Source organism: Schistocerca piceifrons, chromosome 4 (genome assembly GCF_021461385.2).
Source record: "Schistocerca piceifrons isolate TAMUIC-IGC-003096 chromosome 4, iqSchPice1.1, whole genome shotgun sequence".
Classification (NCBI taxonomy): domain Eukaryota; kingdom Metazoa; phylum Arthropoda; class Insecta; order Orthoptera; family Acrididae; genus Schistocerca; species Schistocerca piceifrons.
Genome location: NC_060141.1, coordinates 710214006 through 710236249, shown reverse-complemented (window position 1 = coordinate 710236249; position 22244 = coordinate 710214006). Strand labels below are relative to the sequence as shown.

The 22244-nt window shown below is 38.1% G+C and overlaps 1 protein-coding gene across 3 annotated transcripts in view; it reads right to left on the bottom strand.

Moving 5' to 3' along the window:
• LOC124794630 (autophagy-related protein 13 homolog) overlaps nt 1-22244 on the bottom strand; it is a 75882-nt gene that overhangs the window by 32133 nt on the left and 21505 nt on the right. The window contains exon 5 of one of the 3 annotated variants that reach the window (XM_047258138.1): nt 20928-21081. In XM_047258138.1, coding sequence (XP_047114094.1) covers nt 20928-21081 — 154 coding nt within the window. Of the gene's footprint in view, nt 1-20687; nt 21082-22244 lie in introns of those variants that run through there. The other 2 variants (XM_047258136.1, XM_047258137.1) reach the window with 2 other exon arrangements.

The window sequence follows — 22244 nt, the reverse complement described above, 5'->3', positions numbered from 1 at the left end:
CTGGCTCGTAGTCTTACTTGAATGACGGGTGAAATAGTCTCAGAAATATTACAACACCACATGAGAAAATCCCATACACATGGGGGTGACAAAAGTCATGGGATAGTAATATACACATATAAAGATGGCAGTAGTATCGTGTACAAAAGGTATGAAAGAGCAGTGCACTGGCGGAGCTGTCATGTCTACTTAGATGATTCCTGTGAAAAGGTTCCTGAGCTGATTATGGCTACATGATGGGAATTAACTGACTTTGAATGCAGAATAGTAGTTAGGACAGTCCATTTCAGAAATCATTATAGAATTCAACAGTCTCAGATTCACACTGTCATGAGTGTCCCAAAAATACCAGATTTCAGGGATTACCTATCACCATGGACAATGCAATGACCAGTGGCCTTTGCTTAACAAGGAAGCAGCAGCATTTACATCAGTACTAACAGACAAACAACACTGTGTGAAATAGCTGCAGAAGTCAATGTGGAATGTATGACAAACATATCTGTTAGGACAGTGTGGCAAAATTTGGCGTTAATGGGCCGTGGCAGCAGACGACAGATGTCAGTGCCTTTGCTAACAGTATGACATTGCCTGCAGCGCCTCTCCTGGGCTCATGACAATATTGGTTGGACCTTAGATGATTGGAAAACTGTGGCCTAGTGAGATTAGACCCAATTTCAGCTGTTAGAGCTGAGGGTAGTGCTCGAGTGTAGTGCAGACCCCATGAAGCCATGGTCCCAGGATGTCAACAAGGCACTGTGCAAGTTGATGATGGCTCTATAATGGTGTGGGTTGTGTTTTCATGGAATGGACTGGATTCTCTGGTCCCACTGAACCAGTCATTAACTGGAAATATCTATGTTGAGCTACCTGGAGACCTTTTGCAGCCATTTAAGGACTTGTGTTCCCAAACAACGATGGAATTTTTATGTATGATAGTGTGGCATTTCACTGGGCCACTATTGTTTGCAATTCCGGGCAATTCAGGTGAATGATCTGGCTACCCAGATCGCCCATCATGAGTCCCATCGAACATTTATTGGACATAATTGAGAGGTCATTTCATGAACAAAATCCTGCACCGGCCACTCTTTTGCAATTATGGATGGCTATACAAGTGGCATGGCTCAATATTTCTGCAGTGGACTTCCAACGGCTTATTGAGTGCACACCATGTCAAGTCGCTGCACTATGCTGGGCAAGAGGAAGTTGGACATGATACTAAGAGGTACCCCATGACTTAAGTCACCACAGTGCATGTGTTCTTTACAAATGTTACACATAAAAGAACAGGATGGAAAGAATTATTCAAGAAAATTAAATTGTTATATTGGATCACAGACACAAAATCCAGGTTAGGGCTCAAAAAACCATTATTGGAAGGTATTCTTTTACGGAGACGTCAAATAGTATGTGGAACCTATTACATGCACAAATCCTGCTCCTGTTCCAGACAATTTGTAATTTTAAGAACTGTCCTGTTAAATACTACTGTCTGCAATAATTTTCATCTCGTTTTCTTTTCACACTTGTGGTGTGTCGACTCACTTTGAAAGCTTAACATTAGTAGATGACACTCTCGTATTATACCTATAAAAAACCTAGTAATTCTTTATATGGTATATCCTACAGCACCAGGAGATAACATCTTGGCTTCTAGACGTGGTAGACTTTCATAACAGTTGTGTAAAACTAATTGTTTGCTGCACAGCTGCTATAGCAACTATTGACAAGAAAGTGAGACTGTTCCCTCCTTGTGTTGTTTTCGCAGTTGGACTTGTCTAAATGCTAAGCAACTTCCCGTCCTTTCCAAATGTCTTCCCGTCGTTTAATACCAAGTCTATGGTGATGCATTCTCATAAACTATTTTGTCTGTATTGTTACTTAATCACACACTTTTAGAGATCTGACCATTACCACTCAATTCAGATAGTGTCCATTGAAAGCACCATAAGGAAATATGTAGCAGTAACATTGTAGGATCCATTAGGTTCAGCTAGCTATGTAAGAGTGGGCACTGACCTGGTAATTTAGGAAAATTTAGCAAGGGCAAGAAAAAATTCTAAAATAGCAGTGAAACTGATAATATGCTGATAGAGAAAAAGGAAAGTCATGTACCTTGTTCTTGTTGTATTTGGTTTTTCTGGACTCATTTATCCCTTACCTTGTTCTCCAACTTCCCTTATGGATCTTGATCCTCAGAGCAAAATGCACTCAAAGTTATGAGTACACAGAAATACCTTTTGATGCATACCCATAAAGAAACAAGCATGGCAAGCGGTTGTGAGCTAAGTGATTATGTTAGTTGCTGGTGAGCACATTTCAACTGTTGTGTTTTCGTGAGTTTGCAGTTTTGTGATGCCTGACCATAAAGAGCAAAAACTTCTACTTTTAATTTGAGAGAATGGCTGAATAAATGTACCAAACACTGAAGCAACCTTTTGGTGTTAACACTTGAGGCCAGACACATACTTGTGTTTGGTATAAGCAGTTCAAAAAGGAGGAAACATAAGAGTGATTACAATAACAGTTCTGATCAGCCATCAACCATCATCATGCCAGGAAACACTAGAAAGTGAGGGATGTGACTTTGCAAGATCATAAAAAGCCCATACAAGACTTGTGGAACACATTGGAAATACATTATGTTACAGGTATTATGTTAGAAGAACTTAACATGAAGATGGCTGTGGTGATGTTAATACCTAGACATAGTGTCCAATAGTTAGCCATTACAAATTCAAGGTCTTCTCCAGGTTTTTCAAAGCAGGTTACTTTTGTATTAAATTTGACACTAAATCATCCTTCTTTCACAAGTATATATTAATAAATATTAGACACTATCTTTTGATTTACAGGCAGTAAGAAATACAAAACAAAAAATTGCAAATTCTATTTTTACATGTACACAATGACGGAAAAAAGTCACATCACCAAGGAGGAGTTGTGCAACATAAATAAAAGTTGGTAGGCATGTTTCTACATCTGAAAGATAATGTCTATTAAAATTTTGCACCAGTTGGATAAGAGCAGTGCTAGTAGTGCCACTATGAGGATGCAAATACGATTTGCTTTAAATACAATATGTAATGGTCATGAGCATTAGTTAGCTTGAGATTGGACATTGTGAGTCGATGTCAATCAAGAATACCTGTAATATGACAAATACACTATTATGAACACCTCAACGAGTTTGAACGAGATCTTGTAATATGGCTATGAGAAGCTGGATGTCCCTTCTGCGATATTGCAGAAAGACTCGGCAGGAATGTAACCACTTTACATGATTTCTAGCAATGGTGGTCATGAGAGTGAACAGCTCTGGACGGCCACATGCCACTACCGAGAAGGAAGATCATTGTGCTCGGTCTACAGCTGTGGCACATTGTACTGCATCTGCAGCAGCAATTTGATCAGAAGTTGGCACCACAGTGACACAATGAACTGATACAATCAGAGGATAGCTCCTAGCCAGACGACCCGGTAGCACGCATTTCGCTGACACCAAACCACCACCATTTGCGACTTAATTGGTGTCAAGTGAGAGCTCAATGGGGAGCAGAGTGTAGTTCTGTTGTGTTTTCTGAAGAAAGCTGGTTCTCTCTCAGTGCAGAGATAGCCATGTGTTGGTTAGAAGCAGTTGAGGGCCTGCAACCAACCTGTCCACACCTGGAGTTATGGTCTGAGCAGGAGCACTTTCATAATTATCCCATGCACCCAGACTGCAAATCTGTACGTCAGTAAGGTGATTCAACCTGTTGTGCTTCCAATCATGAACAGCATTCCAGGTTTTTTTTTCCAACACGATAACACTCGCTCCATACCACTGTTGTAACACAATATGCTCTACAGTGTGTCGACATGTTGCCTTCGCCTACTCAATCACCAGATCTGTCTCCAGTTAAGCTCATATGGGACATCACTGGACGACAACTCCCGCGTCATCCACAAATGACATTAACTGTCCCTCTATTGACTGACCAAGTACAACAGGCACGCACCTCCATTCCACAAACTGACATCTGGCAGTTGTACAATAAAATGCATGCACACTTGCATGTTTACATTCAATATTCTGGCAGTTATCGTGGTTATTAATGTACAAGCATTTCACATTTACAGTGGGTTATCTCACACTTACATTAATCCTCTGTACATCAATCTTTTCAGAGATGGTTGTGGGACTCGGTTGTTCGCTGCAGGATGTAAAATCAAACACCTTTCTGAGGTATAATTTCCAAACTTATTTTATTTGGCTACCAGTTTCGACAATTTACTACACCATCTTCAGGCCCATAACGAACACACAGGAATATTACAACCTTGGTTCTGATCAAAATACGGGCCAACATTCAAATACTGGTATCTGTAGATTTCTGCTTGTTATAGTTACCAGATTTGTATGCTGGCCTCTATTTTGACCAGAACCAAGGTTGGACTCTTCATATACGTCAGTTAGGGGCCTGATGATGGCATAGTAAATCACTGAAACTGGTAGGCAATTGGAAATTAGAGGGCTGAAAGGTGTTTGATTTGAACATCTGTACATATATAGACACTTGTGTATGTGCGGATGGATATGTGTGTGTTTGCGAGTGTATACCTGTCCTTTTTTCCCCCTAAGGTAAGTCTTTCCGCTCCCGGGATTGGAATGACTCCTTACCCTCTCCCTTAAAAACCACATCCTTTCGTCTTTCCCTCTCCTTCCCTCTTTCCTGATGAAGCAACCGTTTGTTGCAAAAGCTTGAATTTTGTGGGTATGTTTGTGTGTCTATCGACCTGCCAGTGCTTTTGTTTGGTAAGTCTCATCATCTTTGTTTTTAGATATATTTTTCCCACGTGGAATGTTTCCATATATATATATATATAATCATCAGGACCCCCCCTTGAACCATGGACCTTGCCGTTGGTGGGGAGGCTTGCGTGCCTCAGCGATACAGATAGCCGTACCGTAGGTGCAACCACAACGGAGGGGTATCTGTTGAGAGGCCAGACAAACGTGTGGTTCCTGAAGAGGGGCAGCAGCCTTTTCAGTAGTTGCAAGGGCAGCAGTCTGGATGATTGACTGATCTGGCCTTGTAACAATAACCAAAACGGCCTTGCTGTGCTGGTACTGCGAACGGCTGAAAGCAAGGGGAAACTACAGCCGTAATTTATCCCGAGGGCATGCAGCTTTACTGTATGATTACATGATGATGGTGTCCTCTTGGGTAAAATATTCCGGAGGTAAAATAGTCCCCCATTCGGATCTCCGGGCGGGGACTACTCAAGAGGATGTCGTTATCAGGAGAAAGAAAACTGGCGTTCTACGGATCGGAGCGTGGAATGTCAGATCCCTTAATCGGGCAGGTAGGTTAGAAAATTTAAAAAGGGAAATGGATAGGTTGAAGTTAGATATAGTGGGAATTAGTGAAGTTCGGTGGCAGGAGGAACAAGACTTCTGGTCAGGTGACTACAGGGTTATAAACACAAAATCAAATAGGGGTAATGCAGGAGTAGGTTTAATAATGAATAGGAAAATAGGAATGCGGGTAAGCTACTACAAACAGCATAGTGAACGCATTATTGTGGCCAAGATAGACACGAAGCCCACACCTACTACAGTAGTACAAGTTTATATGCCAACTAGCTCTGCAGATGACGAAGAAATTGAAGAAATGTATGATGAAATAAAAGAAATTATTCAGATTGTGAAGGGAGACGAAAATTTAATAGTCATGGGTGACTGGAATTCGAGTGTAGGAAAAGGGAGAGAAGGAAACATAGTAGGTGAATATGGATTGGGGGACAGAAATGAAAGAGGAAGCCGCCTGGTAGAATTTTGCACAGAGCACAACATAATCATAACTAACACTTGGTTTAAGAATCATGAAAGAAGGTTGTATACATGGAAGAACCCTGGAGATACTAAAAGGTATCAGATAGATTATATAATGGTAAGACAGAGATTTAGGAACCAGGTTTTAAATTGTAAGACATTTCCAGGGGCAGATGTGGACTCTGACCACAATCTATTGGTTATGACCTGTAGATTAAAACTGAAGAAACTGCAAAAAGGTGGGAATTTAAGGAGATGGGACCTGGATAAACTAAAAGAACCAGAGGTTGTACAGAGATTCAGGGAGAGCATAAGGGAGCAATTGACAGGAATGGGGGAAATAAATACAGTAGAAGAAGAATGGGTAGCTTTGAGGGATGAAGTAGTGAAGGCAGCAGAGGATCAAGTAGGTAAAAAGACGAGGGCTAGTAGAAATCCTTGGGTAACAGAAGAAATATTGGATTTAATTGATGAAAGGAGAAAATATAAAAATGCAGTAAGTGAAACAGGCAAAAAGGAATACAAACGTCTCAAAAATGAGATCGACAGGAAGTGCAAAATGGCTAAGCAGGGATGGCTAGAGGACAAATGTAAGGATGTAGAGGCCTATCTCACTAGGGGTAAGATAGATACCGCCTACAGGAAAATTAAAGAGACCTTTGGAGATAAGAGAACGACTTGTATGAATATCAAGAGCTCAGATGGAAACCCAGTTCTAAGCAAAGAAGGGAAAGCAGAAAGGTGGAAGGAGTTTATAGAGGGTCTATACAAGGGCGATGTACTTGAGGACAATATTATGGAAATGGAAGAGGATGTAGATGAAGATGAAATGGGAGATACGATACTGCATGAAGAGTTTGACAGAGCACTGAAAGACCTGAGTCGAAACAAGGCCCCCGGAGTAGACAATATTCCATTGGAACTACTGACGGCCGTGGGAGAGCCAGTCCTGACAAAACTCTACCATCTGGTGAGCAAGATGTATGAGACAGGTGAAATACCCTCAGACTTCAAGAAGAATATAATAATTCCAATCCCAAAGAAAGCAGGTGTTGACAGATGTGAAAATTACCGAACTATCAGCTTAATAAGTCACAGCTGCAAAATACTAACACGAATTCTTTACGGACGAATGGAAAAACTAGTAGAAGCCAACCTCGGGGAAGATCAGTTTGGATTCCGTAGAAACACTGGAACACGTGAGGCAATACTGACCTTACGACTTATCTTAGAAGAAAGACTAAGGAAAGGCAAACCTACGTTTCTAGCATTTGTAGACTTAGAGAAAGCTTTTGACAATGTTGACTGGAATACTCTCTTTCAAATTCTAAAGGTGGCAGGGGTAAAATACAGGGAGCGAAAGGCTATTTACAATTTGTACAGAAACCAGATGGCAGTTATAAGAGTCGAGGGACATGAAAGGGAAGCAGTGGTTGGGAAGGGAGTAAGACAGGGTTGTAGCCTCTCCCCGATGTTGTTCAATCTGTATATTGAGCAAGCAGTAAAGGAAACAAAAGAAAAATTCGGGGTAGGTATTAAAATTCATGGAGAAGAAATAAAAACTTTGAGGTTCGCCGATGACATTGTAATTCTGTCAGAGACAGCAAAGGACTTGGAAGAGCAGTTGAATGGAATGGACAGTGTCTTGAAAGGAGGATATAAGATGAACATCAACAAAAGCAAAACAAGGATAATGGAATGTAGTCTAATTAAGTCCGGTGATGCTGAGGGAATTAGATTAGGAAATGAGGCACTTAAAGTAGTAAAGGAGTTTTGCTATTTGGGGAGCAAAATAACTGATGATGGTCGAAGTAGAGAGGATATAAAATGTAGGCTGGCAATGGCAAGGAAAGCGTTTCTGAAGAAGAGAAATTTGTTAACATCCAGTATTGATTTAAGTGTCAGGAAGTCATTTCTGAAAGTATTCGTATGGAGTGTAGCCATGTATGGAAGTGAAACATGGACGATAAATAGTTTGGACAAGAAGAGAATAGAAGCTTTCGAAATGTGGTGCTACAGAAGAATGCTGAAGATTAGATGGGTAGATCACATAACTAATGCGGAGGTATTGAATAGGATTGGGGAGGGGAGAAGTTTGTGGCACAACTTGACCAGAAGAAGGGATCGGTTGGTAGGACATGTTCTGAGGCATCAAGGGATCACCAATTTAGTATTGGAGGGCAGCGTGGAGGGTAAAAATCGTAGAGGGAGACCAAGAGATGAATACACTAAGCAGATTCAGAAGGATGTAGGTTGCGGTAGGTACTGGGAGATGAAAAAGCTTGCACAGGATAGAGTAGCATGGAGAGCTGCATCAAACCAGTCTCAGGACTGAAGACCACAACAACAACAACAATCATCAGGAAAGAGGGAAGGAGAGGGAGAGACGAAAGGATGTGGGTCTTGTCTGCTTGTGTCTGTGTATGTGCGGATGGATATGTGTGTGTATGCGAGTGTATACCTGTCCTTTTTTTCCCCCTAAGGTAAGTCTTTCCGCTCCCGGGATTGGAATGACTCCTTACCCTCTCCCTTAAAACCCACATCCTTTCGTCTTTCCCTCTCCTTCCCTCTTTCCTGATGAAGCAATCGTTGCGAAAGCTTGAATTTTGTGTGTATGTTTGTGTGTCTATCAACCTGCCAGCACTTTCGTTTGGTAAGTCACATCATGAAATTGTCAACTCCATTAGTGTCCTGGGCTGTATCATATCCGAGTATGTATCTTTGAGCAATAAGGCATTTTTCTGTTTGACTTTTCAACTATAATTTGGGAGTTTACAGAAAAAGATTCATTCACCAGAAGCATTTCCATGTAAGAGTGTTAGAATAATTCACACAAATTCTTAGAAATTTGTGCACGGCATTGAAGATAATTTTATTATATCAATCCAGAATTTATCTAGAGGATTTTCTTGTAAGACTTCCTGTTGTCGTGAATTCAATTTTCTCTGCAGATCTCCACAAAATTAAAGTTTGACGTGGTCTGTCTTTGAACCCAATGTTGTTCTGTTTGATGCCAAAATTTCATGACATACTGTGTCTTTGAGCTGCTTTGTGGTATAATGTGACTTTTGGGCTTAAGCAGGAAATCACACACATTAACTTCTATTTGTGGGGGAGGGGGTTGATCTTTCCTGCAATTTCTCTAGCACACCAATAACACGTGTTCCTTCAGCAACACAGTTTCTTTAGATACATTCTTAATTTTTTTAGTTCTGTCTTGCCGTAATGCGTTTGTTCCCATCCTTCAGGTCAATTTTCATGTAGACTATTTTTGCTGTTTAAGGTGCCTAAAACTTGATGACTAAGAAATGGTTTTTGATTTTTATTAATCTCAGTAACATAGGTTCGACTGTGTTTGAGGATTTCCAGGCTTTTCCAGTTGTTATGGCATTTCCGACCCATCCTGTTCCACAAAATGACGTAGGAAAGATAAAGATACGGTTCTCTCAGTTTGTTCTGATCACCGTACAGGCATATCGTGAAAAAAATAATACTATTATTAAACATGAGTGTCTTAGTTTTGGATATGCCAATTTTGAAAGCACCAGGTAATACACGCAAACTTCAGATACCAATTTGTAGCAATTGTAGGCAATTTGAGGTTTTTCAGTTCCTCGTTAGTCGTTGAAAAATTTAAATTCACATTTGGTCCATTAATTGATAACTGCATTATTATTATTATTATTATTATTAAGGGTTTCCAAATCCAACAATATTTTTACAACTTCAAGCAAATCATTTGCCCTTGTACATTTCAGAGAAATGGAATTGTCTTTATTAATTATTTATCATGGTCCCAAAAATCTTACATGTACACCAATCTAGGTCTTTCAAGAAAGAGTATCAAGCTTTCATCAAATCCAAGTATGATCATTTCACATTTGTCAAGAAAGTCAGTAAGTTTATGTCTCATGTATGGTGCAAATCCATACACACTGCTGTAACAAAGTTTTGATTTCTGCTATTGCAGCATTTGCTTTGCAATTTGGCTATCCAGAAATAACGAAGGGAATAATGCTACACAGTGCATTAAGCTGTGAATTGACAAAAGGCTTCTGATGGTGTGCAAGTACCACGAAATTTCAGCTTGTGTAAAACAATCCTATAGTAAATAGGACTGTGTTGTAGACTGTTTCATTGGATTTTTCTGTGGCTTCAGGTATATTCCTTTGTTTGATGTTGGAACACATATTAAAAATGATAATCTATGTTATCTAGTTAATAACAACACAAATGAATTTTACTTCAGCCAAAAAATTGTTACAATATAATTTTCTCAAAATTAAAACAAAATTCCCACTTTGTTCCTCAGAAAACTGCTGTGAACGATGGATAGTTTCCTTCCATAACCATTTTCGTTGCATGTTTTGAGGAGGACAATGGAAGCTGAGGTTTTTTGCTCTTGCCATTGAGAATAACCCCCTGTGTGTGATGGGGCAAATGTGGAACTCAAGTCTCAATTTGCATGACATCTGAACTTGCTTTTGGCTCGTAAAGCTAACCTAACACTTGCTGAAAATCACGTTCATTTATATTACTAAATGGCCAACGGTCAAACCCGGTTCCATTTGCAACTTGCCTAGTAGAGGTTTAATACAACAAGGCAGGTATTCAAGTTAGAAACTGCTTATGTGTTGAGGAAGCAAAACTCACGCCGTGCAAATTACCCAGGTTACATTCATCCAGTATTCAAGAAGTGAAGCGTGTAGGGTCTTCCAATAAACATTACTCATTATTTCAAATCTTTTCTTAAATTTCTTCTCTTATAAACCCATAAAATAATAAAAATGAAACAGTTTATTGCTTGCTAAATGTTCGCTGTTTATGTGGTAAAACTTTAGCTTAAAGATATTTTAATTTATTACTTCTGTACTATGTTTCTTCTAGACGTTTGGAGATGTTTTATACACAGGAGTTTGCTTCTATAAAGAGTCGAGGGTGAGGGGCGTTACGAAATCATCCAGAAACTAAACCACTTAAGACTATTGTTTGCCCCATATCAATAGCTAATACAGGTTTTATATTTAATAATAAATCTGTGACATTTCAAACAAACTTCTAGACAGTGTAAACAGAAGACATAAAATATTATAAATTGTGTAAAAGTCATTCATAAAAATGGCCTGGAGTGAAGTACAATTGATTGTGCTGAAATCTGCTGTTCATGTTTCAGAATGCAGCATAAATGCATCTAGTGGCAGCAACTTTTGCTCTTAAACTCCAATGCTTTATGCTCTAGGCATGACTTTCTGAAGCATTTTTCCCCATACTGGAAATATTGATCACTTTTTTGCATGAAGCACAAATAAAATTTGTGCTGGTTTAGGAATCAGGAGCAACTAATGGAGCCCTTCGATACAGGGTGAAATAATTATAAACATCGGGCAGTGCTGCCAATGGAAGAAAATGGGCGAGTACATAAGGGGATGATTAATTACTTAGAACTGGGTAATTGTATCAATACCACAAATGCGACACGATCAGAAAAGTTTAAAATGTCATTCATTGCATTCTATTTGAATAATTATGTTATAACACCCTTGACTTAATTTTGATACTCCAAATAAGCACTGCATTTAATGTGAACATCTCTACATATGCACTCTCACAAAAGCTTGTTATTTCCATGAATAGTTTCAACCATAGAAAATAACTGCTATGGATTGTGAAGTTGCCAGTACTGCTTCCATGAACCTTTCCTCACCCTGCAGCTTGTGAAGCATTCATTTCATCGCTCTGAGAGGTATTACTGTTCCAGTTGGCAAGCTAGCCAAGCAAATATTCACATGCTATAGATTTATTGACACGACATGGCAAAGTATCCCACAGTAAACCCAAATGCTAAGTTCTTCATTCACAATAATATGTCAGTCTGTCGACACCGGGCAGTCTTTTGGCCCAACACCACCAAGGCCATAGAAGCCTTTTTCAGCTTCATAGATTCTCCTTGACACATATTCGTACAAATCGGTAGCCCTCGTAACTATGACATCAGCAATTTGATAGAACAACGCTCAAACAGTTGTTATAATAATTTAACTGGACAGATAAAAATCTCTCACCAAGTGGTGGCAGAACACACACATAAAAGACAGTTGTAATTGGCGAGCTTTTGGAGCCAGTGGCTCTTTCTTCATGCAAAAGGGTTGAAGGGGAGGAGGAAAAGGACTGGAGAGGTCTAGGAAAAGGGGTAGATTCTGGGAAAGTCAGGGGAGACGTACTGCATGGAGTGCTATCCTGTTAAATTATTTTGTCGACAATTGCTTGTTTTATTTGTTATAATAAATGTTATAACAGGTTCAATTTAATTTAGATAGTGTACTAAATTGAACATGTACGTTTCTATAAAGTGCTTTTACAAAACTTATTACTTCTGTGTGCTATTTCTACCATAGTAGCTGATAGGTACTTTGTGCACGACTTGGAAGCAATGAACCCATCACTGATGAAATTTTTAAAAAGCCTAGGTTTTTTAATAAAATTAATGTTTCTTTTCCGCCCCAACACTGAACACTGTCAGGAACTTATACAACTGTTTCAAGATGTTACAAAAAAAAATGTCATTGCTGATGAAATTTGGGTTCGTGAGTATCACCATGAAACCATGCAATTGTCACAGTCCAATTTAAACTAGTGGTCACCTGACAGGTCCTGCCGCTACTACACCACTGAGAGCCTGGCACTGTCAACTATCATCGTGTTGGAACTTGCGCTATGCTGTTTAAAGCACTGCACCAGCCACTCCTCAACAGTGAGCTGTTACTGTACAAGATTTGGGTAACTTTTAGCTTTGTGTTTGATAGAAGTAGGCAAAAGACTGACAGACTGAGACTGCTCACTCCTAAGACACTTTCAAAAGTGTCTGGTGAGGTATGGTTATGTGCAAGAGATAGGGTTGGGGGAATGTCTGTCATTCCTTTGCCTAAAGTGGTGAAGTGAACATCTGTTGCTTTACAGAACAGTTGCAATCACTAATAACAATTAGGAAGGAAAATGGCTAAAAGATTAGGTGAATCATGAAAACTGGCGATGGCTGGGAAGAAGTAGCACTTATACAGGATGGTCACAAATCTTGGCTATTCAGGATGCGATTCGTTGTGAGATGCTCACATAATATTCAAGGAAGGAGCATCCGACATTTAAAAAGCTACATGCCATCCTTGCAGCAGTTGACCAGTTTCAGGTTAATAAATCTTCCTTGTTACAGGTTGTGAATAAGTTAGCATTCTGCCATAAATCTATTTGTGGCTGAGCATTATTAATAGAAGGGCAAGATATTACTGCTTGCTGCTGCTGTATTCTGAGGGAATAAGAAGGGATAAATTTCCACGATATCATTTGGTATTATGATACATGGGTAAATGCAGAACTAATAATAATAATAATAATAATAATAATAATAATAAAATAATACAATGCTAGAAAGACAATACCATCAATGGTAGGCAGTAAGGCAGCTTTGACTGGCAAAGGGAAGATAATCACTGTAGCGCATGCAGGAACTTTGAAAGGTTTAATTTGTAGATGTCTGTTATTCAGTTCAAACATCACCTCCGACTACCGAGATGGACAACAGTACTTTTGTGATATGATTTGAAGGCTACATGCTTCGACAGTTAAGGAGAAACTCCACAATTATTATGCATAGTGCTCCATATCTCTCTATTAAACAACATAAGGCTCCCCCACAAAGACAGTGAAAAAAAAGAATTTTTTTTCTGTCTACGTAAATGTAACACACCAGTTGACACTAACTTGAAAAGTACACACACACACAGTACATAAATAAGCTTTTTCAGTGCACTGTGACTTGCTAGTCTTATTTACTGGCACGACACCTTAATTAGTGTACTCCATCCTACCTTAATCACTCACTAAATACAAGACTACAACTACATTGAAAATTTTAAAAGCATAAAAATATAGTAAGTGGATTCCATTGAAATACAAATAAAACGTTTCTTCATAAGTAGTGCTGAAAAGAAAAGGAAAACTTATTTTACAATTGTTGTGTGATGGACAACTATGTCTCACACTAAACATAATCAGTGATATTAATAGAATCGGGAAGTAAACTGAAAATATCGGAGATTATGTAAGAACTTCTAATAAAATGCTTTGTATTAACACCTGGCAAAATTACAACACCTACAATAAATAATCAAGTGTAACCAAAGTGTAATTCAATAAGAACAAACTCTCCATTGTTTATACAATATTGTTATCATGTGAATCACATCACACTGGATAATGAAGGTACCAATATTAAGGAAAATACATATTATGCACATTAGCATCCTACTGTAAGGTGTAACTACATCTTAAGGTACCAATATTAAGAAAAATACGTATTATGCTCATTAACATCGTACTGTAAAGTTTAACTATGTCTCAATGCCGATATGAGACACATTAATGAGTAACAACATTATGAAAAGGATAGTTGCTACTCACTTTCTAGCAGAGATGCTGAGTTGCAATAGGCGCAACAGAAAGACTGTGAAAAATGAGCTTTCGACCAACAAAGACTTTGTCGGAGATCACACGTGCGTGCATGTTATTTCGTGTTCAGGATATGCAGTGGTAAGTGGAAAACTTTTCCAGTTGTGAACATTTCTCCTATTCCAATAATCAATGTAACATCAGCCCTAATTAAAATACAGAAAAGATTTCTGACATGCTTAGAGATACTACTGAGAGTGATATTGAGTGTGGTTTTCAGAATTTTTTATATGGCATTTGTAAGAAATTGAGACTTTAAAACCTCATACTTGTTAAGACTTAAATATTGACACAATCGAATAGAAACAATTTTCATAAGCTTATATAAGGGGCATGAAGGGGAAGCAGTGGTTGGGGAAGGGAGTGAGACAGGGTTGTAGCCTATCCCCGATGTTATTCAATCCGTATCTTGAGCAAGCAGTGAAGGAAACAAAAGAAAATTTCAGAGTAGGTATTAAAATCCATGGCAAAGAAATAAAAACTTTGAGGTTCGCCAATGACATTGTAATTCTGTCAGAGACAGCAAAGGACTCGGAAGAGCAGTTGAACGGAATGGACAGTGTCTTGAAAGGAGGATATAAGATGAACATCAACAAAAGCAAAACAAGGATAATGGAATGTAGTCTAATTAAGTCGGGTGATGCTGAGGGAATTAGATTAGGAAATGAGGCACTTAAAGTAGTAAAGGAGTTTTGCTAATTGGGGAGCAAAATAACTGATGATGGTCGAAGTAGAGAGGATATAAAAGGTAGACTGGCAATGGCAAGGAAAGCGTATCTGAAGAGGAGAAATTTGTTAACATTGAGTAGAGATTTAAGTGTCAGGAAGTCGTTTCTGAAAGTATTTGTATGGAGCGTAGCCATGTATGGAAGTGAAACATGGACGATAACTAGTTTGGACTAGAAGAGAATAGAAGCTTTCGAAATGTGGTGCTACAGGAGAATGCTGAAGATTAGATGGGTAGATCATATAACTAATGAAAAGGTATTGAAGAGGACTGGGGAGAAGAGAAGTTTGTGGCACAATTTGAGTAGAAGAAGGGATCGGTTGGTAGGACATGTTCTGAGGCATCAAGGGATCACCAATTTAGTATTGGAGGGAAGCATGGACGGTAAAAATCGTAGGGGGAGACCAAGATTCAGAAGGATGTAGGTTGCAGTAGGTACTAGGAGATGATGAAGCTTGCACAGGATAGAGTAACATGGAGAGCTGCATCAAACCAGTCTCATGACTGAAGACCACAACAACAACAACATATAAGAATGGCAATAGCATACAGAACTTTGGAAAGAGTCGGTGTTTAATAAGGTATTCTGATAATCAATAAAAAAATTTCTGCCTTGAGTTCAATAGTTTTTGAGATATGACATAAGTTTTACGCTGTTTATGAACTGGAAAATTTCATTAGTTTCAAAAAAATTAAATAACCTTGCCCCCAATTAAAATTGAGAACAAATTTTTGACACACTTAGACCAACTATAGATATCTATCCTGCATGTGAATTTGTAATTTTTTACTTTATTTTTGTCAGAGACAGATTTTGAAGTGATTATCTATCACCACAGAAAGTAATGCACTGTGGCAGTTGCCTACAGACAGTACCTGACGTCACGCAACTTAGTCCTCAATCATCAGATACCAACTAGCTTAAATCAGACTAGTTTGTCCATCTCGGCCGAAAAGTATTAAGTCCTTGTTTACTGGACTGTTAATAGAGAGTTCATTTCTTCTGGTCATATAGCTAGTAGAGTGTTATAGTCGTATGACGTAAGACGTTTGAGTAAGGACATAGGAGAAAACATCTGCAAAGTGGCATACAAACGACTGGGTTCTCCACTGTGATAATGCGCAACTGCTTACAGCCATTCGCACAAACTGTACTCACCAGAATTAGCTCCATGTAGCTACCTCTTCCCCGAGTTGAAGGTGTGAGACTTTGATACAATGGAACAGATTCGAGCAAAATAACAGAAGGCACTCAACGTTCTAATGAAGAAAGACTGTCAGGATGCATTTCAAAACTGACAAACAATTGGGGTCGGTGATGGTGCAAAATAGGACCAAATTAAAAGGTAATAATTTTAATTAATTCATTTTGGAACTTGACCTCAATTGTATTTCTGTGATGTCAATACCTACAGTTATTATACTGTTCTTATGTCTTTATTTATTTTTTAAGTAACCAATAATAAACAGTATCAGCACCAAGCTTCATTTCATACAACACAGCTTGTATCATGAAGAGATTCAGTCACAATTATTTTATAGTTCAGCACATAATTCTCATTGTTACTAGACAAAGAGGACAGAATAACCAAAATAGCAAAATACTGAACTGCTATTTCTGTGATGAATAGTTTGTGACTATGGCACCAAATATGTAACTTATTGTGCTACTGAAGGGCAATTATTACAGAATAATCAATAATAAATGTTCATGTGTGAGTAAAAGGTGACCTATGCTATCAATATACATACTGTGTAACGCAACACTCAAAATGTTTCTAATTCATTAATTACTCACATAAATCCATTTCAATGTAAAATACAGGCACAGACATTACATTACAGCAATAATTTATTTTCAATATTAAATTTGCAAATAGTTACATGAATGCATGTGCATCGATCGAGCTATGCATTTTAATTGCAACAAAAAATACAGTCTTTATTTAAAGTATCCTGCCAGTTTCATACATAAAGATCTGAGCCAGGATGACAGTGATACGATACATTAAATTCACTCTCACAACCTTTAGCCACTGACTTTCTTATAAGATTAACATCACTAAAGATTTACAATGTAAAACTGTGATAAAGGAACATCAGTTTTAGAACAATATCATATATACCTAAATTAATTAGTGCACTTGTACAATGTAATCAAAATGTATAAACTCGCCTGTCACACAACCTAACAGAACTTCGTGCCTTGCCTGTCCTAATAATTTGAAAGCATTTACATCAATTATTCAATACAATGCCTGATTTTCTGCCTTAAAAATATTTCAGGTTTTCATAGCCTCTGAATTAATATCTTAAATTGCTATTCAGCATATAAATATGAACAGATTAAATGTGTGTATGTGTTTAAAAGGTTGAAACGCATATTTTTAGATCCGATGACACAGAATGTACATAATAACTTTCTTCAATGTATTCGTTTTTGTCAAGTTTAAATATACAGAATCGCCATTTTGTTTCTCTACAAATTCCTAGACAAATCAATATCTGTTGTTTCACTAGAAGCGGCTTCCAATGTCTCAATTCTTGTGTTTTTTTGTTCTAAATATATTGACAACCCAAGCACAAACATAAGTCTCATGATCTCTCACAATCTAATGTAGCTGTTTCAGACATTCGTTAGAAAATTGCCATTTTTTGTTATGTAATGTAAACCAAAAGAAATTTTGGACTCGCTAAAAATCTATAAAACACAAAACATGTATAAAACTGGTAATTCCAAACCTAAATGACATATGGCCTTTTGAAATCCTTAGAAATGTAAATTCTTTTTCATGGGTTTCATAAAGCACATGGAATAATACTATGCCAGTTTTTGTTCCTTTCTATTGTTTGATATTCATTACAAAATTTATGAAGGCAAGAAAATGAATATCAAATGAAACCGAAAAGCAGTCACAAACAAACAGTAAAAGACAACACTGTTCTTGTACTGAATCTTAAGAATAAACCAACAAGGAAGATATCATCAAACCATTTTTTGCAAACTCATTTTAAATTTAATAAATAGGAGTTTTACAAATAGAACCATTACTTCAGATACATATAAAAATATTAACTAAGTGCGTATTTACATGATGAATCTCAGATCTCACTGTAGGAGGTGTGATCAGGATATATACACAACAACAGAATCTAGGTGGCACAACCTGGAACAAACTAGACAACAGACATCAATTTCCTGCGTAGGATACTCGGTACTTGCTGTTTAAAACATTACTTGCGGCACAAACATCAGTCTTCTGTGCACAACTCTACAGAAATGGCCCAGCAGTTAAGGCACTGGAGGAATGCGATTCACATTAAAAACTCCTCCCAAGAACCCTAAATTTTGCTTTCCACTATCACTTCAGACAAATGCTTTTTGATCTTTGAAATGACATCAGTCCATTTTCTGCCTCATCCTGGTTCCCACTTGTGCTAAATAGCTAACAACCTTATCATCAACAGGACGGAAAATTGTGTGTGTTCCTCCTGTGCACCATTGCACATTAAGAAAAGTTTTGATATGTGGAAATTTAAAGCCAGGGGCTGCTTCAAGCACTCTATTTGAGGGAAGAATGTGTTGGACAGTTCAACCAAAACATGTTTTTTCCCCCTCTCAATTTTTCATACAGAATTATACAAATGCTGAGCAGTTTCTACTTTTCTTTTTCCTGAAACACACAAAGGCAACATTTGCTAAGATCGTACTCACTACATCTTCTGAAAGTCGAAAACTGAATTTTGGAAACTGTTTTTCCACTGTCATGTTTACGTGTTAAGGTCTGATGCAGATTTGTTAGTCCAGTTAAATACGGTGCCTGGAAAGCAGCTGTTACAGTTTACGATTTAGTCGGCACTGATTCCATTTCTCTTCAGACAGACACACCGTAAACAGGTTCAGTCTAATATTTACACTTATCCTTCACTGTAAAAGAAGCCACTCCATCCATATCAGCCAAAACATTTTAAAAACAAGATGAAACCTGACAGCCCAAGCATGTTTCAAAACCGGCTGTTTTTACATGGGAGTGGAAATCTATTGTGGAATTAGAAAACTGATAACCAGAGGCGAATTTCCAGAATTGATTTTGAAGTCTTTACATGACCATCCAGAAGTGGCAATGGGAAATCTGCTTACGAAATCTGGTTTCAGGAGTCCAATGTAAACGTCACGGCTGAGACATTACTTAGGATTAACTTTTCAACCACAGTATTTCTGAGAACTCTTTTAGAAATGGCTACTTCTGCTGCAGTGTAACGTAAGAACAAAAAATAATTTTAAAGTAAAACTATCTTAAATAAAAGGAGCTTTGACAAAAATTCCAAACTGATACAAAGCAACTGCCTTAATGTAATATCAAGTGACAATGGCACAGTCAAAATAGCAACAACTGTTTTGCTGAATTGGATCAGCATTTGTGTGAAATGACTTGACACTTCACAGCTTTTGGACATTAGGCTGTGAAATTGTACCTAACTTTTTATGAATGTTTGCCTTCTGCTACATGCAATATGATGAACAGCTGCAACTGTCCTATGTGGGAAAATAATTATAAGGGTACTAAATGTCAAAGAGGGAACTTGATTCCTACATAAGATAAAGTAGGCAACAATAAAGCTTTATGTGTGTCCTTTTAACAGCTATGGCACATATCTACTGTGTTGCAGTCTTAGCTCACTTCCATCAACTGTGAAGACACCAGAGACTGCAGCACAATAGTTCGAAAGAGGCAGGCACTGACATCAGTCTAGTGTTGTTGAAGCAGCTATCACCCTATTCACCTGAAAGAGGGGTAAGCACAAAAATATTATTCAGGAAAGTCATGCAGTGATTTGAAAACACTAGCCACTGATTTAGTTCACACATTCACTGTGCCAGTGTGGCTGGCCTTGGACTTACTCATCAGAAATGGTGGTGATGAAACTTAACTCTAGAATCTAATGCAGAATGTCAAAAACACACCCTGCCTAGATTCAGTAGGTTTGTTCAGATTGGCTACTTTAAATCCAATACTTACAAAACTGACTTCATACATTTTATATACATTTCCTGATCACACCTGCTCCACTTATTTGCTATATAAAACTTCATTTGACTCAGTATGAGCCAGCACACTGTAACATCACCAAACAGTCATAACATAAAACACAAAGGCCTCAATGAAGCTTTGGAGTGTCATTTTCCTTATAACAATGACTAGTACATTTCATTTTTTGTATATAATATATACAAATATCTTTACATTATTTATGTACAAAACACTCCACTTCAACAAAAGCTTTGCTAAAATATATTTTTACATTTATCAGTACAAAATAAATTTTATGTCCTTAAAAACATAGTAAAACAAAATTAATATGTAAATCTTTGAAGAATTACATAAACAGTCTTGCAAAATCATCAGCAACAAAATAAGACATGATTATATATCCTTCCCACATCTCTCTCTCTCTCTCTCTCTCTCTCTCTCTCTCTCTCTCTCTCTCTCTCTCTCTCTCTCTCTCTCTGCACATAGTAGGTAGGGAAAGGGGGACACCCACACACATGCATGCACATCCAGCCACCCACTTATGAGGGGGAGAGAGAGAGGGGGGGATGGAGGGGAGTGAGAGAGAGGGGGGGAGGGAGACAGAGGGGGGAGAGAGGGGGGGAGGGAGAGAGGGGGGGGAGGGAGAGAGAGAGAACTAGCCTGACAACTCTTGATATGCCATTTTTATGTATGAGATGCACGTACACACACACACACACACACACACAGTCTCTCATGTAATCTGTATATTACACATCTAAATACATAGTTTCATGGTCTGTGCTAGGTTAGTTGTTGTTATCATTTATACAAAGAGAATTTAACATATCATCATATTCACGCATACTTGATTCGAATGCTTCAAGTGTTTTTGAGATGTCACTAACTTGTTCCGCAAGAGTTGGCTGTTCCATGAAAGTCTTGAGCTGGGGAGCACTCTGACATTCACGATAGAATGCTCCTAAGTCACTGTTGGCATTGCTCCCAGCAAATGGGGTTTTCTGAAAACAAAGGGCACACATATCAAATATCTCACCATAAAATTACAACATAATCCTACTAATGTGATTGCACTTTATCTTTTTTGTGTGTACCGTATTTACTCGAATTTAAGGCGCACTTTTTTTCCGGTTTTTGTAATCCAAAAAACCGCCTGCGGCTTAGAATCGAGTGCAAAGCAAGCGGAAGTTTTGAAAAATGTTGGTAGGTGCCACCACAACTAACTTCTGCAGTAGAATATATGTAGCGCTACACAGGCATGCTTTGTAGGCACAAAGATAAATACTGGCACCAAAACCAATGCGTCAGTAAATAAATTAAAAAAATAAAAAATAAAAAAAAAAAAAGAAAGAAAGATGGAAGACTAGCTTTTTTTCTCCGCCCCGAGTTTCGACCACTGCATTTTCATACATTATCCAACGAAATAATACAAATTCCGTATTGTTCATATTCGAATGTAGCAGAATTTCAATGTACTACGAAAATCCGACTGGCAAAACTGTTTGGGATGTTTGTCAATATGGCCAAGCTCTACGTTCTGAATATTTTCCTACCTGTGAGAAGAGATGGTTGCTAATAGGAACCTGATGAAATGTGAATCACATGCAGTATTCTCTTCACCATAAGAGTAATACGAATATAAACATTTTCCATGTATTCTTTCGTGTTTCCTGCTATCTCATTTAAATCCTGTCTGCCTAATAAACTACGAAACTAGAGTGAGACAACAGCAAGTGCGGAAGAATATACGTATCGTGTCATGTTTATATTCGTATTATTCTTATGCCTAATAGTGATACAGTCAGAAATGAAGCAGGGCAACTGACTAGATTTTTAAATCTAAGACGACTCTAATTTCTGTGCAGAATTTGACGTACTAAAGAAGCGGCCACAAAGATTTTCAAACGGAGAAAAATTTTCGCCTAACTCTCGTTCAGAACATGTTCTATCATACGCAGTCTATTATTTGGTTCTTGTTGATCATTATCAACGAAAGCAGCAGTGTAAGTAACAACAAATAGCAGTCTCTTGCCATTGTTTCACTGATGAGATGATCCCTCTCTCGTTTTTTAATTGTAAGCGGCGGTAGCGCGCACAAAAGCAAGCCATGCCGCGAGCGGCGACAGGCCGTAAACACGCACTATCAAAATGCGACAAACAATGT